Here is an 11,383-nt window from a genome sequence, read left to right as displayed (position 1 = left end):
CGCGTGTCGTCGCCGCGCCTTTATTCTGTACATTAAGTTAAGGGGGGAGGGGACAGGCCGAGGTGGGGGAGGGGCGCTCAGGTGTGCCCTCAGGTGTGCCCTCGGTGGCTCAGGTGTCACCTGGGTGGCATCAGGGCCGGGCCAGCGCCACGGCCAGCGCCGCGGCCACCAGCAGCTTCTTGGGCTCGGGGACGGCCGTGGGGGCTGGCATCAGCTGTGGGGGGACACGGGGTCAGGGGGCACCGGGGGCGGCACCCAGGTGTGCCCAGGTGTGCCCAGGTGTATCCCAGGTACCCCCAGGTGTGCCCAGGTACACCCAGGTGTGCCCCAGGTGTGCCCCAGGTACGCCCAGGTACACCCAGGTGTGCCCCAGGTGTGCCCCAGGTACGCCCAGGTACACCCAGGTGTGCCCCAGGTACACCCAGGTGTGCCCCAGGTACACCCAGGTGTGCCCAGGTACACCCAGCTGTGCCCAGCTGTGCCCAGGTGCTCACCTTGTCCACGCGGTGGCAGCGGATGAGCCCCTGTGAGTTGAGGAAGAAGGTGGAGAAGGCGTCGTAGGACCTGTGGGGACACGGGGGGACACAGGTGTGCATGGGGATGGCACAGGTGTGTTTGGGGTTGGCACAGGTGTGTCTGGGGGTGGCACAGGTGTGTCTGGGGGTGACATAAGGTGTGTCTGGGGGTGGCATGGGTATGGCACAGGTGTATCTGGGGGTGGCACAGCTGTGTTTGGGGGTGGCACAGGTGTGCCCCAGGTGTGCCCCTCACCTGAGCAGGGTGCGTTTGTCCCGCCGGTACCAGCGCAGCAGCAGCAGGTGCAGGGGAGGTGACACAGGGATGGCAGGGGGTGGCACAGGGGTGACACGGGGTGGCACAGGGTGGCACAGGGGTGGCACAGGTGTGTCTGGGGGTGCCCCAGGTGTGCCCCTCACCTGAGCAGGGTGCGTTTGTCCCGCCGGTACCAGCGCAGCAGCAGCAGGTGCAGGGCAGGTGACACGGGGGTGACATGGGGGTGGCACAGGGTGGCACAGGGATGGCAGGGGGTGGCACAGGTGTGCCCCAGGTGTGCCCCTCACCTGAGCAGGGTCCGTTTGTCCCGCCGGTACCAGCGCAGCAGCAGCAGGTGCAGGGGCAGCCCGGTCAGGCGCCAGCGCGCCCGCAGGCTCCAGTCCTCGGGGTGCCGCGTCAGCGCCAGCACCTCCAGCCGCAGGCTGGCAAAGTACCCCCAGGCCAGCGCCCGGCACAGCGCCAGCGCCAGCGCGTACATGGCGCGGCCCCTGGGGCACGGGGACAGCGCTGTCACCGCCCCTGTGCTGCCCTGTCAACGCCCTGTGACACCCACTGTCACCCACTGTCACCCACTGTCACCTCCCTGTGACACTGTCACTGCCCTGTGACACCCTGTCACTGCCACTGCCACTGCCACCCACTGTCACCCACTGTCACCTCCCCAGGGCCACACTGCACGGCCAGGGCTGTCCCAGGGCTGTCCCCAGTGTCCCCAGGCCTATCCCCAGTGTCCCCAGGGCTGTCCCAGGCCTGTCCCCAGTGTCCTCCCGCTGTCCCAGGGCTGTCCCCGCTGTCCCCACTGTCCCCCTGCTGTCCCAGGGCTGTCCCCGCTGTCCCAGGGCTGTCCCTGGGCTGTCCCCAGTGTCCCCAGGCCTGTCCCCAGTGTCCCCCAGTGTCCCCAGGGCTGTCCCCACTGTCCCCCTGCTGTCCCTAGTGTCCCAGGGCTGTCCCAGGGCTGTCCCCGCTGTCCCAGGCCTGTCCCCGCTGTCCCCAGGGCTGTCCCAGGCCTGTCCCCACTGTCCCCAGGGCTGTCCCAGTCTCCCCAGGCCTGTCCCCAGTGTCCCCCTGCTGTCCCAGGCCTGTCCCCAGTGTCCCCAGGGCTGTCCCCAGTGTCCCCCTGCTGTCCCCAGGCCTGTCCCCAGTGTCCCCAGTGTCCCCCCGCTGTCCCAGGGCTGTCCCCAGTGTCCTGTCCCCGCTGTCACCCACCGCGTGTGCAGGTTCAGGTGTTGGCACTGGAACTCCACGTCGGGGGCGTACAGGGCGTAGTCGGGGATCTTCAGGAAGAAATTGGGGAGCTGGGGGGGGGACAGGGGTCACCGGGAGGGTCACTGGGGGGGGGACAGGGCCACTGTCACCTCCCCCTGGCCGCTGTCACCTCCCCAGTTCTGTCCCACCCCCGTTTCCTGTCAATCCCCCCTAGTTTTGTCACCCCCTCCCCATTTTGTCCCCCCATGTCCCCCCGTGTCCCCCATGTCCCCCCGTGTCCCCAATGTCCCCCCATGTCCCCAATGTCCCCAATGTCCCCCCGTGTCCCCAATGTCCCCCCGTGTCCCCAATGTCCCCCCGTGTCCCCAATGTCCCCCGTGTCCCCAATGTCCCCCGGTGCCACCTCGTGCCGCAGCCTCTCGTGCATCGTGGCCAGGTGCTCCTCCATGGAGGGCGGGGGGCTGCCCCGGCGGCCCGGGGGGGTCCCGGGGGTGCCCGGGGGGGGTCCCGGGGGTCCCGCCAGCAGCCGGGGGGGGTCCCTGACGTCGATGTCGTCCTCGCGCCGTCCGTCCACCGTGGTCACCGGGCCCCCGAGCCCCTCCAGCCCCCGGGCCGGGGGGCAGCGCGGGGCGGGCAGCAGGGACAGCCCCAGCGGGGGCTCCAGGCCCTGGAAACGGGGCGAGAAAAGCGGAATTTGGGGAGGGGGCCGGGGGTCATTGCAGGGGGGGGTTGTCCCGTGGGAAAGGAGGGGGGGGTTTACCGATTTTGGGGGGATTTACCCCCATGCAAAATGAGGTTTTTATTGATTTTGGGAGGATTTGCCCCGTTTTGGGGGATTTGTCCCATTTTTGGGGGATTTGCCCCATTTTTGGGAGGATTTGCCCCGTTTTGGGGGATTTGCCCCATTTTTGGGGGATTTGCCCCATTTTTGGGGGATTTGCCCCATTTTGGGGGATTTGCCCCATTTTTGGGGGGATTTGCCCCATTTTGGGGGATTTGTCCCCGTTTTGGGGGATCTGCCCCATTTTTGGGGGATTTGTCCCCGTTTTGGGGGATCTGCCCCATTTTTGGGGTATTTGCCCCATTTTTGGGGGATTTGCCCCATTTGTTCCCACCAGCGACCTCCGGCTCCGCCCCCAGACGGAAGCCCCGCCCCAAATAAGGATATACCTCGATTTGCATAACCACGCCCCCAGGAATAAACCGAAAGCGCTGTGTGATTTACATAACCACGCCCTCCCGCCGGCAAACCGAAACTGTTTAAGGCCTTTCATTTGCATAACCCCGCCCCGCCTCGACTCTCCCCGCGCACCTCTATTTGCATGTCCCCGCCCACCCAACGCCCGCTATTTACATAACCCCGAACCCACACCGCTATTTACATAACCCCGCCCCACCAGCACTCCATTTGCATCGCCCCGCCCACTCTGCGGCGCTATTTGCATAGCCCCGCCCCTCTCCCCGCTCCCCTCAGCGCTGTCCTCACCTGCGGCCGCGCTCGGTAGCGGCGGCGCGGCGGGGCCGCCCCGGGCGCTGCGCTCGCTGCCGGGCCCCAGGCGCGGCCGGGCCGGAGGCGGGCGGTGACGGCGGCGGTGACGTGCCGGTACATGGCGGCGCTGGCGGCGCTGTCCCCGCTGCTGCCCCGCTCGTCCCCGGCGGCGCCGCCGCCTCCTCCTCTCTTCCCCCTCACGCCGCCGCTCGCAGCGCGCCTGCGCGGGCCGCGCGCGCCTCACCCCCCGACACCGGCTCTGCGCATGCGCCGAGCGCCAGAAGGTGACCCGCAGCCGGCTGCGCATGCGCGGTGGCCCCGCGTTCTTCCCGCCCACCCGCCGTTCATTCAAGAAGGAGCGGAGGGGCGGAGCCAGGAGGCGCCAGCCAATAGGAAGCGCGGTGCCCTCGCGAGGAGGCGGGGCCATGACCATATATGGGCGGGGTTGTAGTAAGCCACGCCCACGGACGGAATGGACGCCACAGGTCAGAATCGCCGATTTTATTGAAATGTCCCCAAAAACGGGAGCGGAGGGGAGGGGGAGGCGCCCCCCGGGGCCGGGCGGGGGGAGGGGTATCCGCGGGGCAGGAACCGGTCCCAGTTGGGTTATGGGGCAGGGACTGGTTCCAGTTGGGATTTCCAGTGGGGCAGGAACTGGTTCCAGTCGAGTCCATGGGGCGCTGGCCCGGCCGGACTTGGGGGTCAGTGGCCGGAGTTGGGGGTCAGTGGCCGGAGTTGGGGTCAGTGGCCATGAGGGGTCAGTGGCCGGAGTTGGGGGTCAGTGGCCATGAGGGGTCAGTGGCCGGAGTTGGGGGTCAGTGGCCATGAGGGGTCAGTGGCCGGAGTTGGGGGTCAGTGGCCATGAGGGGTCAGTGGCCGGAGTTGGGGGTCAGTGGCCATGAGGGGTCAGTGGCCGGAGTTGAGGGTCAGTGGCCGGAGTTGGGGGTCAGTGGCCACAGAGGGTCAGTGGCCAGAGTTGGGGGTCAGTGGCCGGAGTTGGGGGTCAGTGGCCATGGAGGGTCAGTGGCCACAGAGGGGTCAGTGGCCGGAGTTGGGGGTCAGTGGCCATGAGGGGTCAGTGGCCATGAGGGGTCAGTGGCCGGAGTTGGGGGTCAGTGGCCGGATGGGGGAGGGGCTGGGGGAGCTCAGCGGCCGACACGGCCCAGGGAGCTGTGGGGGGAGGGGAAACACCTCAGACCGAGCCTAAAACTGAGCCCAAAATCCCCGAAACTGAGCCCAAAACCCCGAAACTGAGCCCAAAATCCCCGAAACTGAACCCAAAACCCATCCCAAATTGAGACAACCCAAACCCAAAACCGATCCCAAACCAACCCCAAAATAAGCCCGAACCAAACCCAACCCCCAGCCCAAAGTGACCCCAGGTACCCCCAGCTCCCCCCAGGTGTCCCCAGATGTGCCCAGGTACCCCTCAGGTGCCCTCACCTAGCTCCAGATGTCCCCCAGGTGTGCCCACGTGCCCCCAGGTACCCCCAGCTCCCCCCAGCTCCCCCCCAGGTGCCCCCAGGTGCCCCCAGGTATCCCCCAGGTACCCCTGGGTGTCCCCAGGCACACCCAGGTGTCCCCAAGTGCCCCCCAGGCACCCCCAAGTGCCCCCAGCTCCCCCCCAGCTGCTCCCAGGTGTGCCCAGGTGCCCTCAGCTACCTCCAGATGTCCCCCAGGTACCCCCAGGTGCCCCCAGCTCCCCCCCAGGTGCCCCCAGCTCCCCCCCAGGTGCCCCCAGGTGCCCCCAGCTCCCCCCCAGGTGCCCCCAGGTGCCCCCAGCTCCCCCCCAGGTACCCCCAGGTGCCCCCAGCTCCCCCCCAGGTGCCCCCAGCTCCCCCCCAGGTGCCCCCAGGTGCCCCCCAGGTGGCCCCAGGTGCCCCCAGGTGCCCTCAGCTACCCCCAGGTGCCCCCAGGTACCCCCAGCTCCCCCCCAGGTACCCCCCAGGTGCCCTCACCTACCTCCAGATGTCCCCCAGGTGTGCCCACGTGCCCCCAGGTACCCCCAGCTCCACCCCAGGTGTGCCCAGGTGCCCCCAGCTCCCCTCCCGCTCCCCCCCAGGTGCCCCCAGGTGCCCCCCCAGGTGTCCCCAGCTCCCCCCCAGGTGTGCCCAGGTGTCCCCAGCTGCCCCCCAGGTGCCCCCAGGTGTGCCCAGGTGCCCCCAGGTGTGCCCAGGTGCCCCCAGGTGCCCCCAGCTCCCCCCCGGTGCCCCCAGGTGTGCCCAGGTGCCCCCAGGTGCCCCCAGCTCCCCCCCAGGTGCCCCCAGCTCCCCCCCAGGTGCCCCCAGCTGTCCCCCAGGTGTCCCCAGTTACCCCCAGGTGTGCCCAGGTGTGCCCAGGTGCCCCCAGGTGCCCCCAGGTGTGCCCAGGCGCGGTACCTGGCGCGGCGCGGCGGCGGCTCGGGGGCGGTGGGCGCGGTGGGGTCGCGGCGGGGCAGGAAGGGCCGGAGGCTGCCCCGCACCGGCGACCCCCGGGACAGGTTGAAGGGCCACGGCGGCTCCAGCTCCTCCCGCAGGACTGGGGGGTGGGGCGGGGCCTCAGGGGGACACGCCCACTGGGCGGGGCCAGGGACACGCCCAGTGACCACACCCATGGATACGCCCATTGGTCACACCCATTGGCCACACCCTTTGACCACACCCACTGACCACACCATTGACCACGCCCCGCTGACCACACCCTCTGACCACACCCACTGACCACACCCAATGGCCACACCCAATGGCCACACCCAGGGTCACACCAATGACCACGCCCCGCTGACCACACCCCGGTCACGCCCTTTGGCCACACCCACTGACCACACCCATTGGCCACACCCCCGGCCCCGCCCCCGCTCACAGTCGCGCTCGCTCAGCGAGTACGGTTTGATCGGCTCCTCCGGGCGCGGCCGCGGGAACGGGCGCCGGGCGGGGGCTGGGGGGCACGAAATGCACCCAGATTAACCCAAATCAGCACAAACTCACCTGAAATCCACCCCAAATCCATCCAAACCCAACCAAACCCACCTGAAATCTACCCAAATTAACCCAATTCCACCCCAATTAACCCAAACCCACCCAAACCCACCCCAAATCCACCCAAATTAACCCAAATCAGACCAAATCCACCCGAAATCCACCCAAACCCATCCCAAATCCACCGAAATTACCCCAAATCCACCCCAAATTAACCCAAATCAGCTCAAACCCACCCGAAATCCACCCAGATTAACCCAAATCCACCCAAACCCACCCCAAACCCAACCAAACCCACCCGAAATCCACCCAAATTAACCCAAATCCGCCCAAACCCACCCCAAATTAACCCAAATCCACCCAAACCCACCCGAAATCCAACCAAATTAACCCAAATCCACCCAAACCCTCCCCAAATTCTGCCAAATTAACCCAAACTCACCCAAACCCACCTCAAATTCTACCAAACCCACCCCAAATTCAGCCCAAACCACCCCAAATTGAGCCAGCCCCAAATTCACCCGAATTCAGTCAAAAACCAGCCCAAACTCACCTGTTCTGGTGGAGAAAAATCCCTCAAAAATGACAAAATTGTTCACCTGAAAATGAAAAATTTCAGGGAATTCTTGGAGTTTGATTCCCTGAATTGTATTTACACTAATAAATAACAATGAAATGAAGAAAATAAAATAAAACTATGAAATAAAGTTAAACTCTAAACCATAAACCAAACCTGTCCCTTGCTGCCCACCTGGGGGATGGGCCGGCAGAGGCCGAAAGATGAAATAAAAACCATAAAATATAAACTATACAATATAAAATCCAAACTGTACAATATAAAATATAAACTGTAGGATATAAAAAATGAAATATAAGCTATAAAACATTAACCCCACCTGCGGGATGGGCCGGCAGAGGCCGAAAGAGGAAATACAAACTATAAAATACAAACTGTACAATACAAAATACAAACTGTACAATATAAAATATGAACTATAGGATATAAAATATGAAATATAAGCTATAAAACATTAAGCCCACCTGCGGGATGGGCCGGCAGAGCCCGAAGTGCTTGTCCAGGAAGCCGAGCAGCTTGGGCGAGGGCCGGTCCACGGCCAGGCGCTGCGGGGCCATGCGCTCCCGCTGCGGGCACCCCTCGTTAATTACCTCATTACCCCTAATTACCCCTCATTAAAGCTTCATCCCTTTCAATCAGCCTTTTACCCACTTAAATTAACGTTTACCCCCCTTACATTAGCGTTTGTCCCATTTAAATTCATTTTTCCCCATTTAAATCCACATTTACCTCGAATTACCCCTGAATTACCCCCTCATTAATGTTTCTCCCATTTAAATTAAGGTTTTCCCCATTTAAATCCACATTTACCCCAAATTACTCCTGAATTACCCCCCAATTACCCCCTCATTAATGTTTCTCCCATTTAAATTAAGGTTTTCCCCATTTAAATCCACATTTACCTCAAATTACCCCTGAACTATCCCCCAATTACCCCCTCATTAATGTTTCTCCCATTTAAATTAAGGTTTTCCCCATTTAAATCCACATTTACCCCAAATTACTCCTGAATTACCCCCCAATTACCCCCTCATTAATGTTTCTCCCATTTAAATTAAGGTTTTCCCCATTTAAATCCACATTTACCCCAAATTACTCCTGAACTACCCCCCAATTACCCCCTCATTAATGTTTCTCCCATTTAAATTAAGGTTTTCCCCATTTAAATCCACATTTACCCCGAATTACCCCCCAACTACCTCCTCATTAATCTTTCTCCCCTGACAATTAACGTTTATCCCATTTAAATTAACGTTTTACCCATTTAAATCCAAATCTACCTCTAATTACCCCTAATTACTTCCTAATTACCCCTAATTACCTCCTAATTAATGTTTCTCCCCTTTCATTCAATGCTTTTCCCCAAAATTCCCATTATTTTCCCAAAAATTCCTGTGATTTTCCCCAAAATTCCATTTTTCCTGCCCAGATTCCCGTTGTTTTCCCCAAATTCCTGTGGGTTTTTTTTTTTCCCAAATTCCCGTCGTTTTTCCCCAAAAATCCCATTATTTTTCCCAAATTCCCGTCGTTTTTCCCCAGACCTGCAGCATCTCCCGGAAGAGCTCCCGGCCCAGTCCCCGGCGCTGCTGCGACTCGTGGACGTAAAAATCCAGGACACAGAGGGGCTCCACCTCCACGTGGGACCCGTCCTGATCCTGGAAATTCCCAAATTCCCAAAATTCCCAAAACTTCCAGCCCAAAATTCCCCAAATTCCAACCCAAAAATCCCAAAAAAACCCCCAAAATTCCAGCCCCAAACCCCCAAATTCCAGCCCAAAATCCAGGACACAGAGGGGCTCGACCTCCACGTGGGACCCGTCCTGATCCTGGAAATTCCCAAATTCCTGAAATTCCCAAAAATTCCAGCCCAAAATTCCCAAAATTCCAGGCCAAAAATCCCCAAAAAAACCCCAAAATTCCAGCCCCAAACCCCCAAATTCCAGCCCAAAATCCAGGACACAGAGGGGCTCCACCTCCACGTGGGACCCGTCCTGATCCTGGAAATTCCCAAATTCCTGAAATTCCCAAAAATTCCAGCCCAAAACTCCCAAAATTCCAGGCCAAAAATCCCAAAAAAAAACCCCAAAATTCCAGCCCAAAAATCCCAACATTTCAGCCCCGAACCCCCCAAATTTCCCCCCCCAAATCCCCCAGATTTCACCCCGAAATCCCTCCAAACCCCAAACCCCACGGATTCAGACCCCAAACCTCCCAGAATTGCACCCCAAACCCCCAGATTCCCCCCAAACCCCAAAATTCCCCAAATTCCCCCCAAAAAACCCCAAGCCCCTCTCACCAGCAGGAAAAGTTTCTTGTAGCCGACCTTGAGGAACCCGAGCACGGCGCCCCGGGGGGGCCTGCGGGGTGGGGAAATTTGGGAAAATTTGGGGGATTTTGGGGGGATTTGGGGGAGATTTGGGGAGGATTTGGGGGGAAATTTGGGGTGATTTAGGGGATATTTTTGGGGATATTTTTGGGGATGTTTTGGGGATATTCAGGGGATATTTTGGGGCTGTTTTGGAGATGCTTTGGGGTGATTTTGGGGTGGTTTTGGGGTCTCACCGGGTGTCCCTCAGCATGTACAGCACGTGCCTGTTGCTCTCCATCCGCGCCGCGCTGGTCACGGGCGTGGAGAGGCCCTGGGCCTGCCTGGGGGGACACGGGACCCCCCATGACCCCCAAATTCCCCCTAGACCCCCCACATTCCCCATGGGACCCCAAATTTCCCCTGGGACCCCCCCACATTCCCCCTGGGACCCCCAAATTCCTTCTTGGGACCCCCCAATTCCCCCCTGGGACCACAAAATTTCCCTTTGGGACCCCAAATTTCTCCTTGGGACCCCCAAATTTCTCCTTGGGACCCCCCAATTCCCTCTGGGACCCCCCAATTCCCCCCGGGAACCCCCTAATTCCCCTTGAGACCCCCAAATTTCCCCATGGGACCCCCCACTTCCCTCCTGGGACCCCCCACTTCCCTCCTGGGACCCCCCAGTTACCTCTGGGACGCCCCAGTCCCCCCCTGGATCCCCCTAATTTCCCTCTGGGACCCCCTAATTCCCCCTGGGATCCCCAAATTTCTCCTTGGGACCCCCAAATTTCCCCATTGGACCCCCCTCTGACCTCCCAGTGTCCCCCCCAGTGTCCCCAGTGTCCCCACCTTGGCCGAGGCCTTGCCCAGCTCATCGATCACCGTCCTCAGCCGCTGCTCCAGCTGCTGCTCCCTGCGGGGGGACACCAGAGGAGCCGTGAGGGCATCGCTGTCCCCTCATAAAATCACTCACAAAATCCCCTCAGAGCCGTTTTTCCCCCACAAAACCCCTCAGGACCGCGTTCCCCTCACAAAATCCCCTCAGAGCCCCGTTCCCCTCACAGAAACCCCTCAGAACCCCTTTCCCCTCACAAAATCCCCTCAGAACCCCTTTCCCCTCACAAAATCCCCTCAGAACCCCTTTCCCCTCACAGAAACCCCTCAGAACCCCTTTCCCCTCACAAAATCCCCTCAGAGCCCCGTTCCCCTCACAGAAACCCCTCAGAACCCCTTTCCCCTCACAAAATCCATCAGAACCCCTTTCCCCTCACAAAATCCCCTCGGAGCCCCGTTCCCCTCACAGAAACCCCTCAGAACCCCTTTCCCCACACAAAACCCCTCAGAACCCCTTTCCCCTCACAAAACCCATCAGGACCGCCCCGCCCCCTTCCCTCCCCCTGGTACCGCTCGGCGCCGCCGCCGCCGCCGCGCCCCGCGGGCCGCAGGTGCTGATCCACCACGCAGAAGCGCTCGGGCCCCAGCACCGGGGCCAGGTCGAAAGGGAACTCCATGGCCGAGCCCTGAGCCCCGAGCCCCGGGCCCGGCCCCGCCGCCGCCACCGCCACGGCCGCGCCCGGGCGGCAACGGAGCCACGCCCCCCGCAGGGGCATCAGCCAATCGCGGCCCGGCCCGCCAAACAGCCGGCCAATCGGTGCGCTGCCTTCTGCCGTCCTTAGCAACCAACTCCCGCCCTTAGCAACCGCCAGCCAATCGCTGCTGGCTGTTTGACAGCCCCCTAGCAACCGAATCCCGCCCTTAGCAACCGTCAGCCAATCGTTGTCCCTGCCGCGCCCGTCTTTAGCAACCGAGTCCCGCCCTTAGCAACCGCCAGCCAATCGTTGTCCCTGCCGCGCCAGTCCTTAGCAACCAACTCCCGCCCTTAGCAACCGCCAGCCAATCGCGGCTGGCTTTTTGACAGTCCTCTAGCAACCGAGTCCCGCCCTTAGCAACCGCCAGCCAATCGCTGCTGGTTGTTTTACTTTTTTTTCCCCCTTAGCAACCAAGCCCCGCCCCTAGCAACCATCAGCCAATCGCTGCTGGCTGTTTGACAGCCC

General features: G+C 61.5%; 2 protein-coding genes across 3 annotated transcripts; both read right to left on the bottom strand.

Annotated features, from left to right (window-relative positions):
• On the bottom strand, positions 1-3,756 carry C35H6orf136 (chromosome 35 C6orf136 homolog). The gene is made up of 6 exons (XM_041712678.2): positions 3,485-3,756; positions 2,402-2,665; positions 1,999-2,087; positions 1,080-1,280; positions 495-564; positions 1-214 (listed from the first exon to the last, which is right to left on the bottom strand). The coding sequence occupies exons 1-6, from the start codon at positions 3,605-3,607 to the stop codon at positions 131-133; spliced, it is 831 nt and encodes a 276-aa protein (XP_041568612.2). The 5' UTR covers positions 3,608-3,756; the 3' UTR covers positions 1-130.
• A 217-nt stretch (positions 3,757-3,973) lies between these two features.
• ATAT1 (alpha tubulin acetyltransferase 1) lies at positions 3,974-11,298 on the bottom strand. 2 transcript variants are annotated; one of them, XM_072921100.1, is made up of 11 exons: positions 10,734-11,298; positions 10,179-10,242; positions 9,584-9,666; positions 9,318-9,378; positions 8,563-8,676; positions 7,486-7,587; positions 6,998-7,043; positions 6,329-6,403; positions 5,866-6,004; positions 4,609-4,657; positions 3,974-4,499 (listed from the first exon to the last, which is right to left on the bottom strand). In XM_072921100.1, exons 1-10 carry the CDS (start codon positions 10,937-10,939, stop codon positions 4,633-4,635), a joined length of 915 nt encoding a protein of 304 aa, XP_072777201.1. In that variant the 5' UTR covers positions 10,940-11,298; the 3' UTR covers positions 3,974-4,499; positions 4,609-4,632. The 2 variants fall into 2 exon arrangements, with proteins under 2 accessions (XP_072777201.1, XP_072777200.1); XM_072921099.1 differs by lacking the exon at positions 3,974-4,499 and adding an exon at positions 4,520-4,554 and having other exon boundaries at positions 4,589-4,657.
• Positions 11,299-11,383: the final 85 nt, after the last annotated feature.

This window comes from Taeniopygia guttata, chromosome 35 (assembly GCF_048771995.1).
Source record: "Taeniopygia guttata chromosome 35, bTaeGut7.mat, whole genome shotgun sequence".
Classification (NCBI taxonomy): Eukaryota; Metazoa; Chordata; class Aves; order Passeriformes; family Estrildidae; genus Taeniopygia; species Taeniopygia guttata.
The sequence above is the reverse complement of the archived record's forward strand: the minus strand, read 5'-3'. Positions and strand labels throughout refer to the sequence as shown.